The sequence below is a fragment of the Pan troglodytes genome, chromosome 12 (genome assembly GCF_028858775.2).
Source record: "Pan troglodytes isolate AG18354 chromosome 12, NHGRI_mPanTro3-v2.0_pri, whole genome shotgun sequence".
NCBI classification, from domain to species: domain Eukaryota; kingdom Metazoa; phylum Chordata; class Mammalia; order Primates; family Hominidae; genus Pan; species Pan troglodytes.
In genome coordinates this window covers 26,234,470-26,262,043 of record NC_072410.2, presented here as the reverse complement: position 1 = coordinate 26,262,043, position 27,574 = coordinate 26,234,470, and the positions used below count along the sequence as shown (strand labels likewise).

The 27,574-nt window shown below is 52.2% G+C and overlaps 2 protein-coding genes and 1 long non-coding RNA gene across 15 annotated transcripts in view; 2 read left to right on the top strand and 1 right to left on the bottom strand.

The window, feature by feature from the left end:
- CNNM4 (cyclin and CBS domain divalent metal cation transport mediator 4) overlaps positions 1-3,443 on the top strand; it is a 50,080-nt gene extending 46,637 nt beyond the window's left edge. For 3 of the 5 annotated variants that reach the window (XR_010149320.1, XM_016949007.4, XM_016949005.4), the window contains 2 exons: positions 133-314; positions 891-3,443. Coding sequence is in view for 4 of the 5 variants with exons in the window: in XM_016949007.4 (XP_016804496.1) it covers positions 133-314; positions 891-1,088 (380 nt within the window). In the remaining variant the exon portion in view is untranslated. Of the gene's footprint in view, positions 1-132; positions 315-802 lie in introns of all 5 variants that reach the window. The other 2 variants (XM_009442891.5, XM_016949006.4) reach the window with 1 other exon arrangement.
- Positions 3,444-3,807: 364 nt separating this feature from the next.
- On the bottom strand, positions 3,808-7,445 carry LOC134807871 (uncharacterized). The gene is made up of 2 exons (XR_010149324.1): positions 7,359-7,445; positions 3,808-4,058 (listed from the first exon to the last, which is right to left on the bottom strand). It is a non-coding gene; the product is annotated as an uncharacterized LOC134807871 (long non-coding RNA).
- A 322-nt stretch (positions 7,446-7,767) lies between these two features.
- On the top strand, positions 7,768-27,017 carry CNNM3 (cyclin and CBS domain divalent metal cation transport mediator 3). Of its 9 annotated transcripts, XR_001715935.4 has the most exons (9): positions 7,768-9,070; positions 16,596-16,739; positions 18,371-18,520; positions 19,272-19,441; positions 19,640-19,736; positions 20,108-20,241; positions 20,538-20,676; positions 23,608-23,707; positions 24,191-27,017. XR_001715935.4 is itself a non-coding variant. In XM_001151292.7 (8 exons), exons 1-8 carry the CDS (start codon positions 7,846-7,848, stop codon positions 24,253-24,255), a joined length of 2,124 nt encoding a protein of 707 aa, XP_001151292.2. In that variant the 5' UTR covers positions 7,768-7,845; the 3' UTR covers positions 24,256-27,017. The 9 variants fall into 9 exon arrangements, 5 of the variants coding, with proteins under 5 accessions (XP_001151292.2, XP_063645637.1, XP_009441171.2 ...); XR_010149321.1 differs by lacking the exon at positions 20,108-20,241; XM_001151292.7 differs by lacking the exon at positions 23,608-23,707.
- Positions 27,018-27,574: the final 557 nt, after the last annotated feature.

The window sequence follows — 27,574 nt, the reverse complement described above, 5'->3', positions numbered from 1 at the left end:
TGTTTGTCCCTAAGAATGACTTCCTGTTCCTGGGTGGGGTGTCCCTGGGCTTCCATGGGATGAGGTGAGACATGAGGGTGAGAGTGGGCATCAGAGTGGCCTTTGGCATGACAACCTCTGCTCTCCCTGCAGACCGTTCCCCAGCACACCCCACCCCACTCAGCCGCTCAGCTTCCCTCAGTTACCCAGACCGCACAGACGTCTCAACTGCAGCAACCTTGGCAGGCAGCAGCAACCAGTTCGGCAGCTCTGTCCTGGGCCAGTACATCTCTGACTTCAGCGTCCGGGCACTCGTGGACTTGCAGTACATCAAGGTGAGTGCCTCACCGCCCTATCTGGGCAGTGCTATCTTCTGCTCAGGAATCAGCTACTACTTTCATCCACCAAACCCAGCATGGTGGGCCCAAACCCGAGATGCCTTTTTCTTCTGGAGATGGGGTCTTGCTCTGTTGCCCAGGCTGGAATGCAGTGGTGTGATCATAGCCCACTTCAGCCTTGAACTCTTGGGCTCAAGGATTCCTCCCACCTCAGCCTCCTGAGTAGCTGGGACTACAGGTGTGCATGTGGCTTCGGGTTTTTTTTTTTTTCCCCTTATAGAGATGGGGTCTCACTGTGTTGCCCAAGTTGGCTTGAGACTCCTGGGCTCAAGCGATCTGCCCGCCTCAGCCTCCTGAAGTGCTGGGATTACAGGTGTGAGCCACTGTGCCCAGCCCTGAGATGCTTTCTTCTCTTGTTCGTGCACCTTGTTCTTTGTAAGGGCTTCCAGAGACGCTGACTGGTCATGTTCTCTCTCAACTCACAGCCTCAATCCTGGCCCTGTTTCTCCAGGCCTGGTGATAGGGTCTGCCTCCCAGCCCCTCTCTCCATGAACTCATCCCTTCCTCATGCAGATCACTCGGCAGCAGTACCAGAACGGGCTGCTGGCTTCTCGCATGGAGAACAGCCCTCAGTTTCCCATAGACGGGTGCACCACCCACATGGAGAACTTGGCCGAGAAGTCTGAGCTGCCTGTGGTGGACGAGACCACAACTCTTCTCAACGAGCGTAACTCCTTGCTGCACAAAGCCTCCCACGAGAATGCCATCTGACAGGAGGGCCCGGGGCCCCCTGCCCACCCTGCGGGGGCCTCCCCAGTGGGCCCACATGAAGAGAGGGAACCTGTTAGTCCAGAAAGGATACGGATAGATAGCCTGTCTGACTGAACAGCCAGATGGCCCCCAGCCTATGGGGGATCTGGCCTCTGCCAAGGACCTCTGAGTAGCTCTGAGGTGGCACTGTCCAGCCCTGGATAGGGGGGGCAGTGGGCCAGCTACCGTAAGCAAAGGCTGTTTTTTACTGAGAGAATTTCTAAAGTAGGCTCATCACTTTTTTTTAAATATCATTTTGGGAAGGGAAGACAGGGTTAAGGAACTTTATTTAAAAAAAAAATATTTTTTTCCTAAAAACTATAAAAGAGGAAGGGTTTCTTGTCCCGGGAAGCAATGGACATAATCTGCTCCCAGCCATGGCCTTCCAGCTTGTGTCCCTGATTCAGGGAGCTCTCCCTTCCTCCTCCTCCTCCTCCTCCGGAGGTGGGATCCCAGAGCCTGCCAGTGGAGGCTTATCTGTTGGGAGGAAGACAGCTCTTCAGAGAAGCAAAGAACAAAATGGCATGGAGATCAGCTGCCTGAGCACCTGCGCTGTAGCTTATCTGACAATGCTGAGGCCAAGAGCTCCTGGGTAGCTGTGATCAGGGACATGATAATCTGAGCTATGCAGAGGAGCACATCTGTTGTCAACTGCTGTACCCAGAAATCTAGAACTCTGCCGACAGCCTCTCCTGGTGAGTCGGGACTCAGCTGAGGACACATCCCCACCCTGCCTCCCATCTGGCCCTTTGGACAACTGGCCCTTTTTGACAGGGCTGACTCAAGTGTTAGGCAGGGTCTCAGGCCTTTGATTGCTCACCCCTGCTCCCCAGGCCTTGCCCTCACTTTTACCAAAGGTTCTCCCTCGGCGGGAGGGCATCTGTGTTGGAGGTGATTTGTCTGGGTTCTTCCTTTTGGTTCCAGAAGGAACTGTCAGTCATCAGCATCTGCGTTGTTAGCAGTCAGTACCACCCCCGCCCCACAATGAGTCAAGGCTGACTTGTTGACTGAAGCCTTTTTCCCAGACCCCTTATTTCGAATCCCCAAGCTTCAGTCCCTCTTGGGGGTGGAGACAAGAGGACATGTGGGAAGCCACGGAAGCAGGTTCTTTATGTCCTTTCCCCTGTGGCTGGCAAGGCTCACCTGGCCTTATCCACCCACTTATGGAACCTCAGAAGAGGAGGGCTCCTCCTAAAGGCATGCAGCTTGCAGCCCCTCTTTCTCACACATGTGATCCTAGCGTGAGAGGTCATCCTGCCCTTGCTGAAGTTAGTAGTACTGTACTAAGAGCTCTGCCCTCATGTGAATTCCTGCCCTGGCGCCTCTTCCCTGGGGCTGAATGAGGCCCTGCTGCAAAACTCCAGGCTTCCCAGGGTTGGGGAGGCTGTGGGACCAAGGTCCATGTTGGTCCTTCCACTGGGTGCAGCAGGAGCTGGGTCCCGAGAGCCTGGCAGGTGAAACTCTGCAGGCCTTCCGCCTGAGTATTATTTATTCACTCCTTTCCTCACCCCAAGTGCCCTGCTCTCCAGGTGCCTAGAGTATCCTAACTCTTAGGACCAGGGATTGTCTTGCCCCAAGTATGCCTACCCCTGGCCAGTCTGAGGTCTCCTAGCCATAGAACTGACTCCTAGAAGCCTGGAGAGAAGGTGGTGACACCCATGGGTTCTCAACTGTAAGGAAAAAAGACACCAGACTTTTGTTCCCTATTGGGGGAAAGCCCTTAGTCTTGTACAGGAGCAGCTTGCTCCCAAGTCCTTTTGGAAGCTGGCAGAGCTATATTCCTGACAGCCCTGACTGCCAGGTAGAGCAAAAGACATTGGTGGGGGTATGTGAAGCAAAAGGGGCAGGTGCACACACCTCCACAGTGACCTCTGTGCACACGGTTACCACCAACTGGCTGGCCCTCCTACTCTTCCCTGGCCCATTGATCATCCCTTCTCACAGAGGGTCATCATTATTTCCAAATATTGTTTGTCTGATGACTTCCTCTTCCCAGTGCAATTTTTCCCTTCCTATTTCAACCTCTGGTTCCTGGGATGAGCCATACCCTGGAACTGGCCCACCCACTGTGTCTTCCATGTAAGGGAGACCTTTGCAAAGGGCATCCAAATGGGTAGGCAGATGACAGCCGCCGTATTTATTTTGCATAATATTTTAATTTGTATATTTTTGTGATTTATTTTGGCGTTATGAGTTTGACTCTCGGGGAGTTTTGTTGTTATGACTCTTGTGTCTTTTGTCACAAAACAATGATATTTGCTAAACGATATATGGAATTTATTTTTGATTGGTAATAAAAAATCAAATATGTATAAATCCTGGTGAATCTACAACTTGCCTGTTTGTTCTGTCAGTATTCAGTATGTTGTTGAGATAAAAGTGGCTGTGGCTGGCTGTCTCTTGTGATGGGGCAAGGGCAATAAAGGATTCTAGGACCATTCAGCAGTGAAATGCAATCAGAAATGGAATTTCTAAATATAGTCAAGGCTGTCGTCACAGGAGTGAGAGGGACGTGGCTGCTGGCAGACATACAGGACAGATGTGCTCAGCTGCCATAAGCATGAGTCCTGTGAAACAGATCCCATAGGGCCCTTGGCTTGTGAGTACTGGAAGGGCAGTGGGCTTCAGCAAATTGCCCCTCCTCCCTACCCATGGGACTGAAAGAAGCTTGATCCAAAAGTATGAGTAATATTGTTTTATAACATGCAGCTGCTTTTTCGTCCACACCTACAGGCTAGTGGTTTCAAAGTTGGAGTGTTCATCCCTTGAAGAACCTGAGTTACGTCACTATACCCACTCTCAAAGTTGCAGCACTGCAGGGGACTCCCATGGTGCTGTACAGGTGCTGCAGGCGGGCTTGTGCGATTGAGTGTGCTGAGGCCAGGGGCTCCAAGCATGCAAAGTTCAATGGAGTAGACAAACTGGGGGCATCTATGTAGGCAACAAAGAAAAGAGGATATTCCAGATAAAAGAGGTACACATGCCAACGTCTGTGTCTGGGGCAAGATTTGTAAATTATCTTCATCCATCTGTTCCACACGTTTAAATCCCTATCGCACGCCAGGTACTACCAACCCCTCTGTGAATTTAGTGAAGAACCTTCCCACCACCCCAAGGGGGACAGTCACACACAGCTTTGCCATTTGCTGTCTCCCTGACCTGGGACACATCTCCTAAGTCTTGGCGAGGCTCACCCCTTATTTCATTTAAGCCTCAGTTCAAATGCCATCTCCTTGAGAAGGCTTCCAATTAGCCCATCTCAATCAGCATCACCCCAGCATCTGTCTCTTTATCTTGCCTTTTTCCCTCCATAGCACTTACTACCAAATATTGAAATATAGACTTGGGTATTTTCTATCGTCCTTGCGCTAGAATCTAGCCTCACAAGGGTAGGGACTTAATTTCATTCCCACTACAGTCCCAACACTAGAACACTACCTGCTACATTGCAGGGACTCAATGCAGGAAATACTTGTTGAATGAATAAATGAATACATGTTACAACAGGGGATGTACTGGATGATATGGGGAGAGCACATAGCTCCAATAACCTTGAGCCAACCTAGTCGAGGGTCAAGGAAGATCACTCGGAGGGAGCAGCATATGAGCTAAGGCTTGAGAGAGAAGCAGGAATTAGCCAGTGGGTTTAAAACTCAAGAATAAATATTTAGATATAACATGGAAATGTCTTGATCCAAAAGACCAGTAAGGAAAACGGCCCAGGGAGGGCCAACAGTGGTCTGAAGGTCAAGTGGCTGTGTCTCCACTGATGCTAACCAGGGGTGGGGTAAAGAATGGCACAGCCACAGGAGAAGCTGGTCAAGGACTGTTGAGGCCTCTACTGCAAAAGCGAAACCACTCCAGGAGCAGCTTTGCGTGCCCCATACTGGATTTTTTTTGTATCTTTGGGTACTGACAATTTAAATGACCACTTAACGTTTTCCAAGTTTGATCCAATTGTTCTTCCACCTGAAGCTTTACTCCCAGAAAGTTAGTTATAGGTTGTTTTCCAAGGAAGCCTGAGACAAGGAAAAAGTAACCTGTTGAAGGTGAGAGCTCCGTCTCTAAATCCATGGGGAGTTTTTCCTGGCTTTCCTCTGGAACTGTTGTTTGTTAATGACTTTTCAGGCACATGACTCATTTCAAGCATGTCATCCATTCTATTTCAATGTCAGTATTTTATCTTGACGTGGAGACAGAAGTGAGAACTAAAGGAGCTGAATCTATTGTAATGTTTGCACTTTTTTTTTCTTCAGAGGCATGATGTTGCAGTGCAAAGGCCCACTAATGTCTTTATTGCTTCTGCTGGCGGCTTACTCTGTAATCTGCAAAAGTAAGGTAAACTCAAAGGGCACAGAACATCATCTGGATAATAAAAAACACGGAGATGCCCCATTGGCCTAGTCACAGCTCTGAGTTTACAATGCAGAAGAGACACTATTACCATCTTTTAAAAATACACTATTACCTTTTTTTTTTTTGAGATGGAGTCTCGCTCTGTCACCCAGGCTGGAGTGCAGTGGTGCGATCTTGGCTCACTGCAACCTCCGACTGCCTCCCGGGTTCAAGCGATTCTCCTGCCGCAGCCTCCTCAGTAGTTGGGACTACAGGCGCCCGCCACCACGCCCGGCTAATTTTTTGTATTTTTCGTAGAGACGGGGTTTCACCGTGTTAGCCAGGATGGTCTCCATCTTCTGACCTCGTGATGTGCCCGCCTTAGCCTCCCAAAGTGCTGGGATTACAGGCATGAGCCACCGCGCCGGGCCACTATTACCATTTTTTTTTTTTTTTTGAGACATAGTCTTGCTCTGTCGCCCAGGCTGGAGTGCAGTGGCGCGGTCTCAGCTCACTGCAAGCTCCGTCTCCCGGGTTCACACCATTCTCCTACCTCAGCCTCCCGAGTAGCTGGGACTACAGGTGCACGCCACCACACGTGGCTAATTTTTTGTATTTTTAGTACAGATGGGGTTTCACCATGTTAGTCCGGATGGTCTCGATCTCCTGACCTCGTGATCCGCCTGCCTCCGCCTCCCAAAGTGCTGGAATTACAGGCGTGAGCCACCGTGCCCGGCCAGCTATTACCATCTTTTAAAAAGTTTTTTACAGGCCAGGCGCGGTGGCTCACGCTTGTAATCCCAGCACTTTGGGAGGCCAAGGTGGGTGGATCACGAGGTCAGGAGATCGAGACCACGGTGAAACCCCGTCTCTACTAAAAATACAAAAAAATTAGCCGGGCATGGTGGTGGGCGCCTGTAGTCCCGGCTACTCGGAGAGGCTGAGGCAGGAGAATGGCGTGAACCCGGGAGGCGGAGCTTGCAGTGAGCCGAGACTGCGTCACTGCACTCCAGCCTGGGTGACAGAGCGAGACTCCGTCTCAAAAAAAAAAAAAAGTTTTTTACAAAGCCTTTTCCTTTGGTCATTCACCACCAGCTTACTCATTTTTTTTTTGCACATTACCTTCCACACAAGTTTTACTTTGTGGCCACAATGTGCATACTTTTTTTGATTGTTACTTTCATGACATAGCAAATTGTTTCTATAGAGTCTTTATAAAGGTCATTTAAAATGACATGTGCAGTAAGTCAAAGTCTTCTTGTGCTAGGAAATTTGAAAAAACAAAAGTGTAGAGAAAAATACAAAAATTACTGAATCTGAACATCTATAGAGAAGTGTTGTTAGCAGTTGGTCTATTTCCTTCCAATCACATACAGATCATATCTGATGGGTAAAGAATATTCCATACTGTCAACAGACCACACTGTCTTCTAAAATCGCTTCAGCAGTGAGGATCCTCTGGAATAGATCTTGTTAATCCTGAGGAATTATTCTCCCAGCGGTGAGCTATGAGAAGTGGAATCACCAGAGGTAGTAATTCCTGACAGAACTGCCGCCTGCTTGTGTGGCTGAGATGCTGACCTAGGTATCAGGCTGGTCGCGCCGGAACCCAGCACCCACGCTGAGTCTTTCTGAGCTCCACTCTGCTCCCGTTAGATATTAACCACCTGAGGTAGCTGTCCAGATTCAAGGCGGTAGTGATTTTGTGTGTCTGTGTATTTATCACGGGGTCCGCGGCGGGAACGCAGGGGCTGTGTCCCACGTCCCCAAACCTCTAGTAGGGTACGGCGCGACGAACATCTTCCATAAACCTTAAACCTCCCGGCGCTCAGTCACTGGTTCTTATTTCAGCCCTCTTAGCCCCGTAGGTCGGCGCGCTGAAAACCTTTCTGGTACCTGGGGCCTTTCCTAAGAAAAAGGCACATGTCTCGCACATTTAAGTCTGGTCTGCAACTTCAGGCGCGCCAGCACCCGAGGTTCTTCCGACCGGCCGCTCCGCTCCCAAGCCGGGAACTTCCCAGAGAATTGGCCCGGCCTCCGGGCGCGGGGGACAGCATCGGGAGGAGTGGGACTCCGGGCGCCGCGCACGGGCCGAGGACAGCCGGGCTTGGGAGGCCCTGCCCGCCGCCCCGCGTCCTCCCGGCCACTGCCACCCTGCGCATCCGGAGCCGCAACAGACCCGGCGGGGCCCGGAGCCCCACGCCCCCGGCCCGCCCCTGGCCGCCACTTGTTTACTCCCCGGCGCAGCCTAGTCCGACCCTGGGGCCCGCCCCCGCCCACCGCCTATTGGCCGAGGAGGCGCGAAGAGCCGTAACGATTGGCCCGGGGAGGCGCGGGGCGAGCGGGGTAGGCTGCGCGAGAGGCCGAGAGGGGGCAGCAGGCGATGGCGGCGGCGGTAGCTGAGGCGGGTCGGTTAGGCTGGTTGTTCGCCGCGCTCTGCCTGGGCAACGCCGCGGGGGAGGCCGCGCCGGGCCCGCGAGTGCTGGGCTTCTGCCTGGAGGAGGATGGAGCGGCGGGCGCGGGTTGGGTACGCGGAGGGGCGGCGCGAGACACGCCGGACGCCACCTTCCTCCTGCGCCTCTTCGGCCCGGGCTTCGCCAACAGCTCTTGGTCCTGGGTGGCCCCGGAGGGGGCGGGCTGCCGGGAGGAGGCGGCGGCCCCCGCGGGCGAGTGGCGCGCGCTGCTGCGCTTGCGCCTGCGGGCCGAGGCCGTGCGCCCGCACTCGGCGCTGCTGGCGGTGCGCGTGGAGCCGGGTGGCGGGGCGGCCGAGGAGGCGGCGCCGCCCTGGGCTCTGGGCCTGGGGGCGGCCGGGCTGCTGGCGCTGGCAGCGCTGGCGCGAGGCCTGCAGCTGAGCGCGCTGGCGCTGGCGCCTGCCGAGGTGCAGGTGCTGCGCGAGAGCGGCTCGGAGGCGGAGCGTGCGGCGGCGCGGCGTTTGGAGCCCGCGCGGCGCTGGGCCGGCTGCGCCTTGGGCGCGCTGCTGCTGCTGGCCAGCCTGGCGCAGGCGGCGCTGGCGGTGCTGCTGTACCGCGCGGCCGGCCAGCGTGCGGTGCCCGCCGTGTTGGGCAGCGCGGGGCTCGTGTTCCTGGTGGGAGAGGTGGTGCCGGCCGCCGTGAGCGGGCGCTGGACGCTAGCGCTGGCGCCGCGAGCGCTCGGCCTCAGCCGCCTGGCCGTCCTGCTCACTCTGCCCGTCGCGCTGCCCGTGGGGCAGCTGCTGGAGCTGGCGGCGCGGCCCGGGCGGCTGCGGGAGCGGGTGCTGGAGCTGGCGCGCGGCGGCGGCGACCCCTACAGCGATCTCAGCAAGGGCGTGCTGCGCTGCCGGACCGTGGAGGACGTGCTCACGCCCCTCGAAGACTGCTTCATGCTGGACGCTAGCACCGTGCTGGACTTCGGCGTCCTGGCCAGCATCATGCAGAGCGGCCACACGCGCATCCCGGTGTACGAGGAGGAGCGCTCCAACATCGTGGACATGCTCTACCTCAAGGACTTGGCCTTCGTGGATCCCGAAGACTGCACGCCGCTCAGCACCATCACTCGTTTCTACAACCATCCGCTCCACTTCGTCTTCAACGACACCAAGCTGGACGCTGTCCTGGAGGAATTCAAGCGAGGTAACGGCCCGGGCATGGTGCAGGGGACGCCCGTGCGAGTGCCCTCTCCCTGAAAAGGGGTGGAGAGTTATGGAAGCCTTCAGGAAAGGGTCCCACCCCCGTGGAGAGCAGTGAGACCTCTAAGGTCCCTTTTCAAGACGATATTGGCCTTGCAGCTTGGAATGACCTTTTGAAATACTTAAAGGCCATCGATCAGAGTGGGAGGAATCCTTTAGACAGCGAACACTTTAACCCCCGCGTCAGGATAGCCCCCCCCCCCCATTTGCAGGGAGGGGTATGTCCGCTTGTCCTCTAATCCCCCAGCTCTTTCCCTCTCCCAGAGAGTTTCTGTGTGCTTGACTTTGTAGCAGGTCCAAATTTTTGGATAGAAACTAGAAGAACATAGAAAAGATGGTAGTCTCCAGGTATCTGGGATATTGTTGTGTGCACACATGTAATATCAAATTGACTGGACCTGTAATGTTTCCTTCAGAGCATTCTTAAGGTCCCTGGCGTTACTGCAGATAAGGGTATTTAGGTGTCAATCCCTTATCTGCGGTAAAGCCAGGGAAACTTAACACTTTGCTTTCACCAAAAGTAACTCCATTTATGCTGACTTAGTCTCCCTTTCTCCCGGCTCTGTCGCGCAGGCTGGAGTGCAGTGGCCGATCTCTTATCACTGCAACCTTCGCCTCCCAGGTTCAAGCAGTTCTCCTGCCTCAGCCTTCGAGTAGCTGGGACTACAGATGCACCCCACCATTCCGGGCTAATTTTTGTATTTTTAGTAAAGATGGGGTTTCACCACGTTGACCAAGCTGGTCTTGAACTCCTGACCAGGTGATCCACTTGCCTCGCCCTCCCAAAGTGCTGTGATTGCAGGCGTGAGCCACTGTGCCCGGCCCTTTTATTTTTTGCTTTTTAATCTCCTGTTTTTTAAAATTTTATGTAGAGACAGGGTCTCACTATTTTGCCCAGCCTGGTCTCGAACTCCTGACCTCAAGTGATCCTCCCACCTTGGCCTCCCAAACTGTTGGGATTACAGGCGTGAGCCACCGCGCCCAGCCTCACCTCTTCTTTTCTAACCCTAAGGTCTCAAGTTCTCCCTTAACTCCACATTTTCATCCCTCTCTTCACTGTTTTAGCTGAGCAGTTCGGAGGTTGAAGGTAAAACCAGTACCCTCCGGATGTGAAGGTGTGGTTTCTTCTGCAATCCTCTCCAACATCATCCTTAGTGGTGCTCCCCAGAGTTTGGTGCTCAGACCTTGGTCAACAGCCATGCTTCTCACACCTGCACTCCTGTAGGGTGAGGGTGGGAGCACCCCAGGGTGTTGGATGGACTTGACCCTAAAGGCTGCCAGCTGTAAGGCCAAGAAGTGGCAAAGCCCCGTGGTATTTGTGGCAGGATGTTTCTGGCACCGTCTGTTGAGAGCCCCTGGCCTGTCGTTGCAGGAAGCCAGGCTTTGTGATAATGACCGCTACTCCTGACTGAGCACTGCCGTGTGCCAGTAGCTGATGGGCACTTTCTGTGTAATCTCGTCCCTCATTCCTTGCAGGAGGCCTGGGTGCTAAGTTACTGTTACTGCTGTAGCTCAGGAATGGGTGGGAGGCTTGGGTGGGCAGCTCCATTCTTTTAGACTCTTGGGTGCTCCTGGCTGTGTCCCTAGAACATGGCCATGCCACCCTGCCCTGGGGAGGGAGCCTGGGTTTGGGTCCAGACAGAGCCTCGCGGTGGTAAGTACTCCATCTGGGCTGCCGGAGCCCCTGAGGCAGGGGTGGTTCTCCTGGTGTGGTGGCCAACATTGCAACCCTGGAATCAGCGGAGTAGGTTCCATCCTGCCCTTGCCTGCCCCCAGGCCCTGAAGGCTGCTCAGCCTCTTGTGGCGCAAAGTCCTCTGCTGTTAGTGATAAGAGTGGGTAAACAGACCTGCAGGGGGGGAGACTCATCAAGCACTTTGGCCAGTGCCTGGCGTGCATATGCTGTGTGCTTGGCGTTAGCAGGTGGTTCTTACTCCGGGACAGGCTCTGCTGGTAGGTGAGCTGTTTGCCAATCCAGGAGCAAGGGGTGAATCTGGAATTGCAGATTTCTGTTCTTCTAGGCAGGTCACCAGACTTCCTTTTTTTTAGGGAAAAAGTGGAAGACTGTAGCTGTCCTTTTGGTGTTCAAAGCACTCACGTTTCTAGATTCTTTAAGAAAAAGCTCACTCTGGTGTCTGGCTTCAGCTGGCTGCTGCTTTCAACAGTTGAGCAGTCACCAAGCAGAGATTTGGAGCAGCGGAGATGGAAGGGTTGTCCTGTTCAGAACTAAAGGCAACTTCTGTAGTTGGTCATGATGCTCAGGATGAGGTTGGTGAAAGTGGTCTTTCATTTTCCAAACCGCCAGTGTCAGGATCTTCGCTGCCATGGTCTTGTCTTTCATATGCGATGGATGAGCTTGGTCCAGGGTGGTTGGGGATTCCACTTGGGGAAGAATAAAAAATGTTCATGTTCGTTGGGAAGGAGCGCAGAGGCAGGATGTCCCCTGGCGGGGGGGCTTGTGTGCTGTGTAAGGAACTTGTACTTGATCACCAGGGCCATGAGCATCAAGCAGCAGCATCAGTTATTTTTACAGATCAGTAACAATTGTGGACACCAGCGCAGGGAGACCAGCGGTGTGAGGGATCCAGGTGAGAGGGGATGATAACCTGAACAAGGTTCATGGCAGGCCTGGAGAGGAGCCCCAAGAGGGCAGCAGAGGTGGAATTGGGAAGATTGGTATCTGGCAGCGGGGCTGTGCCACAAGGAGGAGCAGCTGAGGATGAGGCCCAGATTTCTGGCTGTGTGGTGGCGGTGCACCTTCACTAAGGGCCGGGCGTGGGGAGCAGGTTTTGGCTATTGAATTTGTGTCTGTGCAGTGTCCCAAGAGGCAAACTCCTAGCAGGCCGTTGATGTGAAATGCAAGTGGGAGGCAGAATAGGAGTGTCTCTCAAGTCATGGGAGGGAGGCAGAGAGCCTCAGCCTCCTAGGAGCACAGGTGTGTCAGGGGCAAGGGAAGCCCAGGAGAAGCTGGCCAGGAGGAGGCAAGACCAAGGAAGGAGGAGTCCCCGAGATGCGGAATGTCCTGGAAGCTAAGGGAAGAGACCACTTTCCCAGGGAAGGTGAGTGACAGGAGAGGAGGCCAGCAAACAGGATGCCGTTGACCTTTGCAAGAGCAGATTTGGTGCCACGGCAAGGGAGCCATTTGGGGAATGAATGAGGTGTGGAAAGGTACGAGAACCAATGTAGACAGCCCTCCACAGAGCGTGGCTGCAGAGAGAAGTGACTGGCAGAGGATGTGGGACAGGGGAGGAGGCCTTCTGCTGTTTGGTTTTAAGATGGGCAAGTCCAGTAGGTTCAGATTGAAATGCAGGTTGAAATGTAGCTAGGAAGGAAATTAGAGAGGCCAGGGTCCGGGCTGCTCCTGTTCTGGGCTGGGTGGCCTCCAGGCAGGTCACAAGCAGCCCGATGCAGGAGGATTTGGGGTTGAGTGCCTCTGCTTGAAACAGACCTTTCTAAAAGCTGCCTGACAACACGCTGAAAAGGATCCCCTTGGAAGACAGTGGGGGAGGTTTTTGGAACCTGGAGGTTAAATGGGGAGCTCTTTAATCCCCCTCGACTTCCCCGCTCCTGTGGTGAGTGAGGGCCATTCGTGGGCAGACTGGCCATGTCTTTCTGGTGACATCCCGGAGCTTTTTTCTCTGCTTCTCTAGTTCAGTGCAGTCCTTTGGCAAATATCTTTATTTTTTCCGTGTTAAAGTCCTTTTTGTCCTTCCTAACCTTCTTAAGCATTCCTCCACTTAGGAACAAAGGGCATATTGCAGTCTTTGTGGCGTGTGAGGTTTTAAAAATCGATTCCCTTTCCATCTCTCTGCCAAGCTAATGAGCCTCTGAATTTCGTGGAGCTGGAGTCCCTGCCATCTTGGCAGCTTTCATTCCGGGTCTTGTTTCTTTTGCTGTGTCTGCTAGGGAACTTTGTAGTCTGGGGGCAAGGTAACCTCCCCAGCAAGGCGCCCCTCAATCAGTGCCAACTTGAGATGACGTGCTGATTATTTTGTGCAGACGTCATCAGGAAGAGTGAGTGCTTTGGAGCCGTAATAAATAACTTGGACAGCTGCTCCTTGACTTACAAATGGAGTTATGTCCTGATAAACCCATTGTAAGTTGAAAATACCTTAAGTCAAAAATGTGTTTGATACATCTAACCTACCAAACCAAATAGTTCAGCCTGGCCCACCTTAAACATGCTCAGAACACTTACTTTAGCCTGCAGTTGGGCAAAGTCATCTAACACAAAACTATTTTAAAATAAAGTGTTGAATATCTCATGTAATTTATTGACTGCTGTACTGAAAGTGAAAACAGAATGGTTATATGTGTTTGAAGTATGGTTTCTACTGAATGCATATTGCTTTTGAACCATCAAATTTGAAAAATTGTAATTTGAACCATTGTTAAGTCAGGGACCTTAATGTACAAAAGAACATTATTATTATTATTATTATTTTTTTTTTTTGAGATGGAGTCTTGCTCTCTTGCCAGGCTGGAGTGCAGTGGCACAATCTTGGCTCACTGCAACCTCTGCCTCCCGGGTTCAAGTGATTCTTCTGCCTCAGCCTCCTGAGTAGCTGGGACTACAGGCGTGCACCACCACGCCCAGCTAACTTTTTTATGTTTTTAGGAGAGACGGAGTTTCACAATGTTGGCCAGGATAGTTTCGATCTCTTGACCTTATGATCCGCCCGTCTCGGCCTCCCAAAGTGCTGGGATTACAGGTGTGAGCCACTGCGCCTGGCCAAGAACATTATTATTATTTTTGAGACAGAGTCTTGCTCTGTCACCTGGGTTGGAGTGCAGTGATGTGATCGTGGCTCACTGTAGCCTCTACCTCCTGGGCTCAAGTGATCCTTCCACTTCAGCCTCCTGAGTAAGCTGGGGCCACAGGTGAACACCACCATCCCCAGCTAATTTTTAATTTTATGTAGAGATTGGGGTCTCCCTATGTTGCCCAGGCTGGTCTCAAACTCCTGGCCTCAAGCGATCCTCCCAGCTCAGCTTCCCAAAGAGATGGGATTACAGGTGTTCGCCACTGTGCCTGGCCGCAGTCTCTGCTTTAAAGGAACCCAGCTCTGGTTTCCTGTCTGCTGGGAGCCAGATGATTGCCATGATGCGGAAAAGAGTCTGACCAGCTCCAACAGCAGTGAGGAGCGTCAGCACACTACTTTTGTCTTTCTCACAGTATTCATTCATTCACTGAGGTGCTTTAGAAAACAGAAGAGAGAAGGTATTCCAACTGTTATTAACATCATAGAAATTGGGCATTATGAAAGGGTACTTTGGCATTCAAATAATTGGGGTACCCTGGAGCCTGCTAACTAAAATTAAACTTGAAGCTTTTCCAGGGCTTTCTGCTTGACGTTGGCAAGACACACTGTGAGCTGCTCGTGGCTCCGTGGAGCTGGCCTGTGGGCAGGCATCAGCGTGAGTGGTTCCACTCTGGTGGCTCAGCAGATGAGAGGTGACCTTGAGTCCCTGCAGCTGCCCTTGCTCTGTCCCTCTGCTGTCATCTTTGGCTGCCATCTAGACCCCTCAGACATTCTTCTTGGGATTCAGTCACACGACCACTGTTCCAGGGGATCTTCCAGGGCCTGCTTTCTTCTGTTGGTGATAGAATCATCCCAGTGTGGCAGGCCATGGAGAATTGTGTGCCTTGTTCTAGAGAAGTTTGAAAGCAAAGGAGTGAGTCCCTTTCTGTAGGAAACCTGCCAAAGGGGCTGGCTTCCTGGGAGAAGGGAGCCGAGATGAGGCCTCTCTGCGCCGAGGTGGCCATTTAGATCCTGGGCTTTGGTGCTGGAATCCAAGACATTAACCAAAACTACATGTCGCACTTGGCCTTCCTGGCCTGGCCTGACAGGTTTGTACTCTGGTGGGGCAGCCGTGGCCCATGTAGAGATGGCACCCAGCACAAGCACTGAGGGTTAGAAGGTGTCTAGAAACACGGTTCAGCAGGGCTGAGTGGCAATCTCCAGGGGCCCTAGCCTTCCTCCCGGAAAGCGGGGAGACGATTCATGTGGCCATTTCCAGCTTTTTGTCCAGGGCAATGCAAGCATCCTGGAGAACTGTGCTTTATCTAATCAAGCCCACGGGATGTAAAGTATGATCCACACAACAACACAAACTTGACTGTTTGATTTCCCAGGAGAGTCTTGAAGCAGGTACCCCCTCACAGGCAGGTCCAGGCCAGTTACGCCTCAGCGTTTCCACTAGTGACAAACGAGGGCCTGGTTGAATGAGTTGCTCCCATCCCCCTGTCCTGGACCTGTGCCGCCCAGGCCGGCAGCCCCCTCCATCTGGGGCTGTGCTACCTAAAGGTGGAGTCTGAGTTGAGATGTGCTGTGAGCATAAAACACACCAGATTCAGAGAGTGCAACATAGACAAAATGTCTATGACTATTTTTTGTATTGATTACGTATTGAAATGCTATTTTGACTATATTGGGTTACTTACAATATATTATTAAACTTAATTTTATGTGTTTCTTTTGACTTTTTTAATGCAGCTATTCAGATTTTAAATTACTTAGGTGGCTTGCATTCTGTTTTTTTCAGACGGGTCTAAAGTAGTGTGGATGAAAAGCACTTATCTGAGACATAGTAAATTCCTGAAGCTTCCCCAGCATTCCCCAGCACTCTGAGACTTGGGCTTTTTTCCAAGCTTACATTCCCTCACTAAGCAAACAAACCAAATAGGAAGCTAACCTGAGAAAGACATATAGGGTAAGGTGGAAAATCTCAGCCTGGTGCTCCTCCTCCCTGCACAGCTTGGCTCCCGAGTGGCCAGCTACCACTCTTCTCATCCCCTAGTTGACAGCCCCTAATGGGCAGCTTTAAGAATTAGGAAAACCAAAAGATACACAGACACACACACACACACACAGTCTATCTGTCTGTCTGTCTATCTTTCTATCTCTTTCTAATTTCTATCGTAAAGAAGGACAAGAAGCCATGCACATTTATGTAGGATGGACAGCATATATATTTAAGAAGAAAAAGACTTAGGAAATCCTCCCAAGGACAGTCAGGCTGGGTGGCCCCACTCAGCTGCCCCGTGTGGACTGTCGCAGGAGAGCCTGTGTTTCCAGAGTCAGTGCCCTTGTTAGCCTGCATGTGCAGGCTGGCTGATGTGTGAGGCATTTGTGTTCTCCACTGGATGCATCCTTGTCTAAACTGCATCCATGTCATGGAGGTGCACGGACCTGGAGCTGGATCCCAGCTCTGCCAGCTCTGCCTGGGGGGCCTTGTGCAGATGGGCATGAGCCCACTGCTTCATTTTCAACCTGTGTGAAAATAAGGCCAGTTCTCATAATCACGCTGGGAGTCTTAAGTAAAAACCTAGAAAAGAGTGTGGCTCTGTGCCTGGCACGTTGTAGGAGCATGAACGTTAGCCGTGTCCTTTTGGTGGGCCTATACCAGGGGAGATGAATCAAACTTGGGGGGCCCAGCAAGCTGTTCCATGAGTGTCCTCCCCCCACAGGGAAGTCCCACCTGGCCATCGTGCAGAAGGTGAACAACGAGGGTGAAGGCGACCCCTTCTACGAGGTCCTGGGCCTGGTCACCCTGGAGGACGTGATCGAGGAGATCATCAGGTCCGAGATCCTGGACGAGTCTGAAGACTACCGTGAGTTCAGACTCTTGGCAGTTCTGTCTCGGCTGGGCCCGCACACTTCCCCAGGCGTATGTTGCGTCAGAGGCCAGTGGGCCTCTGTGCTGCTGGAACCCAGCAAGATCCACAGCCAGGCCCCCTTCTGAGCCCTGCATGGGCGCTGGCAGAGAGCCCCCTTGCAGGAGGGCTCACGCCTGCACCTCCACACAAGCATGGTTGCCTGTGCCAGCGGTGGCCTTGCAATCCCAGGGCTCACCTGGGGCTCCATTAGCAGCAGTCCTATTAGTTTCCTCCATTACTGAGAGAGCTCTGCCCTTCATGGGCCTTTCCCAGTCTTCTGTCTCCCTAGATGCTTTTGTTTTTGCAGGTTCTTTTGTACATTACAGAAATGTCCCCTGAAAGAACCCACTGTTTGCCATGAAGAAAGTCTTCCTGGCTGGGCGCAGTGGCTCACGCCTGTAATCCCAGCTCTTTGGGAGGCCCAGGCAGGCAGATCACGAGATCGGGAGTTCGAGACCAGCCTGGCCAATATGGTGAAACTCCATCTCTGCTAAAAATACAAACATTAGCTGGGCGTGGTGGTGCGTGCCTGTAGTCTCACATACTCAGGAGGCTGAGGCAGAAGAATCGCTTGAACCTAGGAGGCAGAGGTTGCAGTGAGTTGAGATCACGCCACTGCGCTCCAGCCTGAGAGACTGGGAGGGGGTGGAAATAAGTCTTCCCAAAGCAGCTGATCCCGGGCCCTTGATTGCATGGTAAAAGTGTCCGCCTGTTAGCATGGTGGCCGAGGTCTGCAGGGCTGTACAGAGTCTGTGCATCATGGCCGGGCCGCCTGCCCTGCATGCTTCCAGAAGTATCGCTTTAATCATGTGTCGATTTTCAAACATAGCATCTCTAGTTCCGTTCTTGAGACTGCCATAGGCATGGGGTCTCCAGGTTAATTGCTGCCCATTTGCATTGGTAATCCTTGAATACATGCTTTATAGTGAGAAGTTTTTCAGTGGCCAGAGAGGCTGTTATTATTTTTTAATTTTTTTTTTTTTATTTTGAGACGGTCTTGCTCTGTCATCCAGGCTGGAGTACAGTGGCGCATTCATGGCTTACTGCAGCCTCAACTTCCCAGACTCAAGTGTTCCTCCCACCTCAGCCTCCTGAGCAGTTGGGACTACAGGCGCATGCCACCACACCCGTCTAATTATTTTATTTTTTTGTAAAGACACGGTCTCTCTATGTTGCCTAGGCTGGTGTTGAACTTCTGGCCTTAAGTGATCCTCCTGCCTCAGCCTCCTAAAGTGCTAGGGTTACAGGTGTGAATCACTACGTCTGGCCTAAATTTAAAAAAGTTTTTAGTCTACATCCAGTGACCTATCAGGGATGCTTGTTATTTTATACAAGCTGCTTTGTTATCATATCAGCATTCTCTTCAGCCAGCTCCAAGGCATAGTCACCCCTCTCTCTGTGTGGTTGGGGTGGGAGCAGGCCCCGTGGAGGGAGTGGTGCTGAGGACATGTCCCTGGCGTTCTGATGCTGCTCCATCGAGGACCCCCTGGCCTCAGGAGGAAGGAGCAGGCGATGCAGCCCCTTAGTGTGGTCGTGTTGACTGACAGGTGGCTGATGCCTGAGCGCGCCCTCTTCTTCCATCTTAGGAGACACCGTGGTGAAGAGGAAGCCTGCTTCTCTGATGGCCCCTCTGAAGCGGAAGGAGGAGTTCTCCTTGTTCAAGGTGTCTGATGATGAATATAAAGTAAAAATCTCGCCTCAGCTGCTCTTGGCCACCCAGCGCTTCCTGTCCCGAGGTGAGGCGGGAGGGTGGTCCATGCCCCCTGCTCTCCTCACCATTCTGTGGGTCAGGAGGCCGCCCAGGGCCGACACTGACTCTGCTCCCCACTCCTAGCAGGCGGGTGCATCTTGAGGACTTCTGTGTTCTCTGCAGCCCTGCCAGCATCTTGGGCCATGGGAGAGACACCTCCTCTCTGCCAGATGACCAAGAGCAGGGCCAGGCCAGTGCCACGCCTGGTGCACCACAGCCAGGGGGCCTCAGCTCTCAGCTGGGCGGATGTGGGGTGCCCTGCCCAGTTCTTTTTTTTTTTTTTTTTTTTTTTAAGATAGGGTCTCGCTCTGTCACCCAGGCTGGAGTGCAGTGGCACGATGTTGGCTCACTGCAACCTCTGCCTCCTGGGTTCAAGCGATTCTCCTGCCTCAGCCTCCCAAGTAGCTGGGATTACAGGCGTGTATCACCACGCCCAGCTAATTTTTGTATTTTTAGTAGAGGCGGGGTTTTGCCATATTGGCCAGGCTGGTCTCGAACTCCTGACTGCAGGTGATCCACCTGCCTCAGCCTCCGAAAGTGTTGGGATTACAGGCGTGAGCCACCGCACCTGGCCCCTGCCTAGTTCTCTTGTGTTGAGGTGTTAGGGGCAGCTGCTCACAGGCCACCCGGGAGAGCCCTGGTGGGCACAATAACTTTAAATTGCCTACAGTGTTGGGTGTGGTTCCACCGGCCACTAGGCCCCAGTGGACACTGTCCCTTTTTTCCACCACGTGCAGAAGTGGATGTATTCAGCCCGCTGCGCATCTCTGAGAAGGTCCTGCTGCACCTGTTGAAGCATCCCAGTGTCAACCAGGAAGTGAGGTTTGACGAGAGCAACCGGCTGGCCACACACCACTACCTGTACCAGCGCAGCCAGCCGGTGGATTACTTCATTCTCATCCTGCAGGTAGCTGTGGGTCCCAGGCCTGGAGTCCCTCCTGCTTCCTCAGGCCAGGGAAGGGTCTAGGAGAAGAGGGGAGCAGGGGCATGCGGATATGCACCCTCCCGCCCCAAACAATTGAGGTGGTGGGTTTCTCCTTCCGCTGTCTTCTGACGGGAAAGGTAATCTGGCCGCATCTGTTTCTCTCCTTGCCACTCCTCCCAGGGCAGGGTTGAAGTGGAGATCGGGAAAGAGGGTCTGAAGTTCGAGAATGGGGCCTTCACGTACTATGGAGTGTCGGCCCTAACTGTGCCATCCTCGGGTAAGCCACGGCCCTGCTGGTGCTGAGGGCCAGGGTGGAGGCTGCAGAGCCTGTCCCCCATCATCGCTTGGGCTCTCAGTGCCCCTCCTCACCTCTCCTTCCACTTGAGCCCACCACCCCACAAGGTGGTGTAGCCCCTGGGCTTCCAGGAGGGAGGGCAGCATTCTTCATCGCTCAACTTTGTGGCCCACTCCACCCCCGCAAAACCTCTCCCGGCTGTGTTTGTCCTTCTCTCCCAGCTTCCCATGCACATCGCCTCTCCAGAGTGATTGGTGGGGTGGGTCTTCGAAACTGTACAGTTGTCCCCACCAGGGGAGGAGGCTCCCAGCTGCCAGCATGGCTCCTGCCATCACTGATTGTTCCTTTGATAGTTCACCAGTCCCCAGTGTCCTCGCTCCAGCCCATCCGCCATGACCTGCAGCCCGACCCAGGTGACGGCACGCATTCATCTGCGTATTGTCCCGACTACACCGTGAGGGCGCTCTCTGATCTGCAGCTCATCAAGGTGACTGCCTGGGCTGCTTGTGGGTGCTGGCTTTAGCCGACTTTGTGTCACCGGGGGCTAGACCAGCTGGTCTAAGACTGCCTGGAACAAGGCCTTCCACTCATCCTGAGGGACACAGACCTTTGCACCCAGTTTCCAAGCAAGGTCTTAAAAACACTTGACTCAGTTGCTCTTCTCTGCCCTTAACTAGCTTAAAGTTGTGCCTCTGTCCTCTTCGGGCACGGTGTCACCTTTCCTGCCTACCTTCTGCGTCTCGCTTCACCAATTGGGTCTTCAGTAACGCTGTCATCCTCCAGGTTACGCGACTGCAGTACCTCAATGCACTCCTGGCTACCCGAGCCCAGAACCTGCCACAGTCCCCTGAGAACACCGACCTGCAGGTTATTCCAGGCAGCCAGACCAGGCTCCTTGGTGAGAAGACCACCACAGCGGCAGGTGAGTGCCGAGTGGTACATCGTGCACGGTGTCTGCACCTGAGGGCCATGAGCTCACACACACAGACTTGCACTCTCGCCGCCCCCCCGCCCTCTGTCTTTTTTCTCTCTTTTCTCCCCATCCTTTTCCCTTCTTGATATATATCTATATATCTATATATATCTATATCTATATACCTATATATATCTATATCTATATATCTATCTATATCTATATCTATATATATATATATATATATAATTTTTTTTTTTTTTTTTTGAGATGGAGTCTTACTTACTCTGTTGCTCTGTTGCCCAGGCTGGAGTACAATGGTGTGATCTCGGCTCACTGCAACCTCCAGCTCCTGGGTTCAAGCAATTCTCCTGTCTCAGACTCCTGAGTAGCTGGGATTACAGGCGCCCACCACCACGCCTGGCCAATTTTTGTATTTTTAGTAGAGATGGGGTTTCACCATGTTGGCCAGGCTGGTCTTGAACTCCTGACCTCAGATGATCCGCCTGCCTCACCTTCCCAAAGTGCTGGGATTACAGGCATGAACCACTGTGCCCAACCCCCTTCTTGCTTTTTTTTTTTTTTTAATTCTTCATTATTCAACTTGAACTTCTTGCTGTCTTTAATAGCATGGATGACACCAAACTATAGACTAACTGGTATTTAGAGTAGAGTATAGTAAGTCGGTATTTCTCTCAAGGACGTCTTAGAATGGATTGACTTAATCAGAGATTTGTTGGGAAGTGGGAATAAGTTTTAGTTCAGACACTCTTTTGGCCATTTAAGATTAAGTTTAGGTCACTTTGAGTCAGCAGTGGCCCTGGCTTAGAGGGTGTGTGGCTGGCAGACACCATCCTAGACACTAGAAGGGCATTTGTGAAGAGTTTGGTCAGTTCATACTAATATTTAAGCGTGGCCCATCCAGTGCTCCACTGCGAGCAGGAAGATTGTGTTGGAAGAAATTTTGCAAATGGAACTAAAGGTTGTGGGATATGGAACCCCATCCCCACACTGCAAGGAGGGAGGTGAAAGAGTCTGAAGTGTAGGCTGTGGGTAGGAGTGGTGAAGGGTTTCTTGTTCTTGTTTTTCAAGAAGATACTTTAATTCTGATTGCGTTCCTAAGGTTGGGGTCAGAGATATGCCTGAACTTGAGATTCCTGGAAGAGCTGGTGGGGCTGTGGAGGGAGCTGCAGGCTTGCTTCCTCCCACCCCCACCTGCCCCACCACGAGGAAGACAAGCTGTTATCAACGCTTCCTCTGCCAGGCACTGTGCTAGGAGCTTCCATGTCTAACTCTGCTAACCTCCCCGTGGCCAGAGGGGTGCTAGCTGTTCTGCCTGTTCTACAGGGCAGGAATGAGAGCCAGAGAGAAGGCCCAGGGACTCTGACCTGCTTCCTGTAGGCCTCCCGTGGAGCCACTGTGGCTGCTCAGACCCACACTCGAGAGCACAAACATGTTTTTCTAATAGTCCTTTCTGAATTGTGAGGTCACATGCAGGTGCAAGGGACAGAAATCCCACCCTGGGCCATGTGGATGCTTCAGCCCCTGTGGGCTCCAGATCTGGGTGTTGGCAAAAAGGCAGCAGGTGAGGTCGTGCTGCTTAAGTCTTGGATCTGGGGATGGGTTGCATCTATTCCTAAAGAGATCTCTCTAAGGATGATGCTGCACTTTTTTTTAAGAGATAAGGTCTTGCCATGGTGCCCAGGCTGGCTTCATACTCTGGGCTCAAGTGATCCTCCTGCCTCAGCCTCCAAAGTAGCTGGACGAGTAGCTAGTGCCGCACCTTTTAGGGTTGTTGAGGCTTCTGTGCTTACCCACTGTGATGGTTTCTTATTGTATGGGGTGCCCCTTCTACAGAAGTTCACATTGTCACATTACACTGGGGTCTCAGAGGCCAAGGTGTTGTGTTTTAAAAATGGGAGTGTTTTGGTTTTGGTTCTCCCACATGTGAGCCTTTTTCTGGCTCACTGCTACTCAGACTGCACGTGTTGTAGTGAAGATACAGACCTAATCCCAGAATAATGCTCTTCCCATCACTGCACACCCGGAGATTTTTAAATAATCTTCACTGGGCCGTCCTGTAAGAGAATAGTTGATAGTGGCTTTGTGGGTCATTTCCTCTTTGTAATGGATTATTCTCTAGACACAATGTTGGTTATTTTCACTTAAGTACAACCTGACAGTTGCTTCAGTGAGGCTGGCCTGCTGTCTTTCTGTTTCTTGCCTGAACTCGGGTTGTCCTGCATTTTGTCCCGTGAGCTTGGCACTTCACTGTCCGGAGGAGCGTAGGGCCGCTGCACACCTGGAGATTTTGGTGGGGCACTGCTTAAATCATGCAGATGAGAACCAGTTTCTGGAGACCTTGGCACTAGACGCCCAGCAGAGAAGTGCTTTTTTGAGACTTGGAAGACACAATAATTTTAAATTGCCTACAGCAGGGGTTGGCAAATAGTGGTGCAAGGGCCACATCTGGCTAGCAGCCTATTTTTGAGAATGAAGTTTTATGAGAACCCACACATCCGTTTGTAGATTGCTATGGCTGCCTTTGAGTTACAGCAGTGGAGCCGAGTAGCTGTGACAGAGACTATATGACCTACAAAAACTAAAAATATTGGTCCTTTACAGAAAAAGTTGTCTGACCCCTGGCCTACCATTTCAAATCCTGGGTAGGTCCTCCACGTCAGTTCTTCATGGAACTGTATTGCCGAGGGAAAGGCAGTCCCCACACTGTGCAGCCCTCCATGTTGTGCTCCTGGCTTTCTCTGCCATCCTGAGCCGCAGGCTGTGGGGCAGCGCAGCACCAGCACTGCAGCTGCCAGCTCTCCCTCAGCTTCCCCTGCCCGGGGCACCGGCCCTCTCCATGGTGCTGCCCGGAGCCGAGAGGCACAACCATTTCTGCTCAATAGCTTCTCCTCTTCTTTCTCTCTCTGCTCTCTTTAGCCTTCCCAGTAGACCTTTCCTTCTTTGGCACAGTTGGAAACTGCAGTTGATAAATGACTGTGGACTAGTGCGTGTTTTTTGTTTTCAGAGCACACGCAAGGTAAATATCTTCCCGCTCCCTGCCCCTTCACTTCCCTTTCCTGGCCCTTCAGCTGAGAGAGGAGCAGAGCCCACGGCTCCCCAGGCTGGGGGGCATTTTTCTCCAGGGGTGTGGGGTGGGCGCTCCCTTCCATCCTTCTGGAAGACAGGAGGGGTCGTGAGACTCCTCCACTGTGGAAAATGGTGCTTCCTTCCAGCACAGGGTGCTGTATTGTCCCGGGAAGGTGCCTCTTGTTCAGCATAATGACCTGGGACCCTCGGGGCCAGAAATCCACAGCCCCAGCTTCCCCATCTCCCAGGGAAGGCATCTGTTAGCTGACCATCTGCTAACCAGTCGCTCCTGTTTCTGCTCTGATACTTCCCAAGGCATCCTGAAGCACCTGTCTTAGCTGCCCCTTCCTGTCCCACAGAGGATTTGGCACTTGGTTTTGACAGGATACTTTACCAGCTTTGATGTTAATTCTCCTTCCCTTGTCTCCTGTAGGGTCCAGCCACAGCAGGCCCGGCGTCCCGGTGGAAGGCAGCCCTGGGCGGAACCCAGGCGTTTAATGGCTCACTAGGCAGCCCCAGATCTGGGGAACAGATGAGCACGTGGGGAGCTGGAGTGAGCTGAGCAGAAGTTTTGTGCCCGCCTGCCCCCATCCCCTCCAGGCCACGTTTTAGATGGCCCTTGTAGATGCGGGTCCTGGGTGTCCTCAGAACTAGACATCAATGCCTGAATCCTTCAGCCGGCCCTGCCCTCCTTTAGGAGACAGGAGTCACCAGGGCACAGCCCTCCAGGCCCGCCTCAGGAAGGAACGAAAGGAATGCCATCATCTCTAGTCCCCAGGGCCCAGCCTTCCCCTTCTCCCCCAAGGCAGGGACAGTGCAGCATATTCAGATTCAGACCTCTTTGGGCCGAGCCACCTTGTGAGTGCAGTTACTGCCTTTGTGTGGCCGTGACCTCTATTTGTTTGCTTTTAATTTGCCAACCTATCGCTGCTGGCAGCACTTTTTGAGCAAGCCGAGAGCACCCATTTTGGCTGGGGGTTCAGATCGATGGCCTTGTCCATGTTGTCCTTTCTGGCTTCCCTGACGGTGTCATGTTTCAGCACATGCGCCCCAGCCTTTCCCATGTGCCAAACCAGAAGCTCCACTGCCCGTAGGCTGTCCCTGTAGCCCTGCTCCCTCCCTGGAGGCTGCTCTTCTGATTCTGAGAGCTGGCCTAGTGGTGCTGAGGGCCCCTTTCTGCTTCTCTGCCCACCTGCTGAGTTGCCACTCGCAGTGTTGTCAGTTCCCGTGTTCTGAGAAGAGGTCATGCCTGGGAGGAAGGGATCGTCATGCTGCATCGAATCCTCTCTCCGCCGTGTGGCCCCCAGGAGAGTAGCTGCCTGTTGCACCTGCTCCACACCTCCCCACAGCCTCCCTGCAGGTGCTGTGTGGCCGTGATGTGCAGAGAGCAGTGAGGGAGGGTTCATGAACCAGGTGGATCCTCTTTAAAAAAAAAAATCCGTTTTTGTTATATCTCTAGAACATTTCAAGTCTTTTCCTTTTTTTCTGTTCCTAGCTATGGGGTTTTAGAGAAGTGGGAACAGGAAGGCATTTGTCTTTTTCTTCTAATTTACTACATTTTCCTTCCGTAGTTCTTCAGCTGTGTGGAAACGGGCATCACAAGGACATAGGATCATAGATTGGGTAGGGAGGGAGGAGGATTTCTGGAACTTTTCTCAAAGGAATTTGGACCCTTATAAATGGGACTGGAGGTCAAAACAACAGTGGTATCCTTGCTTAGAAATTGTCCTCAAGGAATAAACTCTGAGAGCAAGCCCGGGTTGGAAACAGATGCTTTAAAATCCTCTCTCCAGAACAGTGGTTTTTTGTTTGTTTATTTGAGATGGAGTCTCACTCTGTCTCCCAGGCTGGAGTGCAGTGGTGCGATCTTGGCTCACTGCAACCTCCACCTCCCAGGTTCAAGCCATTCTCCTGTCTCAGCCCCCTGAGTAGCTGGGATTACAGGTGCCCACCACCACACCCGGCTAATTTTTGTATTTTTAGTAGAGACGGGGTTTCACCATGTTGGCCAGGCTGATCTTGAACTCCTGACCTCAGGTGATCTGCCTGCCTTGGCCTCCCAAAGTGCTGGGATTATAGGTGTGAGCTAAGATCAGGGATTCTTAACCTTGGCTGCACACCAGAATCACCTGGCAAATTAAAAATACGTGGACCTGCCACCAGAGCTTGTGATTTAATCAATCAGAGTCGGCATCAGAGTTTTCAATTTTTTATTTATTTATTATTATTATTATTTTTTTTTTTTTTGAGACAAGATCTTGCTCTGTCGCCCAGACTGGAGTGCAGTGGTGTGATCACGGCTTGCTGCAGCCTCGACCTCCCTGGTTCAGGCCATCCTGCCACCTCAGCCTCCTGAGTAGTAGGGACTACAGGTAGGCACCACCACACCCAGCTAATACTTTTAATTTTTTTTTGTAGAGATAGGGTCTCATTATGTTGCCTGGGATAGTCTCGAACTCCTAGGCTCAAGCGATCCTCCTGCCTCGGCCTCCCAAAGTGTTGAGATTATAGGCGTGAGCCACCGTGCCCAGATTCACAGAAGAGTTTCATACACCTTTCACCCAGGTTCCCCTAATGTTAACAGCTTACATATAACCTTGGCACATTTATCAAAACTAAAGGTGCAATCATACTATTAGCTAGAGTTTATTTGGATTTTACCATTTTTCCCAATGTCCCTTTTCTGCTGCAGCAGCCAATCCAGGATGCCATACTGCACTTAGAGCTGTTGCTTTCTTTTTTCCTAACTTTATATTTTGAAATAATTTCAGATGATAGGAAGTTGTAAAGGTAAGGGCCCCACGCACCCTTCATCTAGTTTCCCTCCATGGTTACATCTTATATGGTTGTAATGCAGTATTCCAACAAAGACTTTGACACTGGTGCAATGTGGGTGGACAGTCCAAATCATTTGTCACCTCTGTGTAACTACCACTGCAATCATGATAAAGAAGTCCCATCCCCACAAGGATCTCCCTCCCCACCTTCCCTAACTCCTGGTAACCACTAATCGTTCATCTCTTATTTTGTCATTTCAAGAATGTTGTATAAATGGGAGCATAGCGTGTAAGCATTCGGGATTGTCTTTTTTCACTCAGCATCATTCTCGGGAGATCATCCAGGTGTTGCATGTGTCAACAGTTTGCTCCTTTTTATTGCTGAGTGGTATTCCGTGGTGTATGCATTGGCCCCCTGAAGGACACCTGGGATGTTTCCAGTTTGGGGCTATTCCAAATAAAGCTGCTACGACTATTCACGTACAGGTTTCTGTGTCAAGATTAGTTTTCGAGAAGTGTAAATGCTTGGTCATAGGGTTGTTGCATGTTTCGTTTTTTAAACCATCAAACTCTTTTTTTTTTTTTTTTTTTTTTTTTTTTTTGAGACGGAGTCTCACTCTTTTGCCCAGGCTGGAGTGCAGTGGCGCAATCTCGGCTCACTGCAAGCTCCGCCTCCCGGGTTCATGCCATTCTCCTGCCTCAGCCTCCCCATAGCTGGGACTACAGGCGCCCGCCACCACGCCCGGCTAGTTTTTTGTATTTTTAGTAGAGACGGGGTTTCACCATGTTAGCCAGGATGGTCTCGATCTCCTGACTTCGTGATCTGCCCGCCTCAGCCTCCCAAAGTTCTGGGATTACAGGCGTGAGCCACCGCACCTGGCCACAAACTGTCAAACTCATGTCCTCACCGGCAACCTAGGATGATCAGTTTCCCTGAATCCTCCACAGCTCTTAGTGGTGTCCACATGTTTTTACTTCAGCCGTTCTGACAGGTGTGTCGTGATGCCTCACGGTGGTTTTTCATTTGCGTTTCCCAGTGG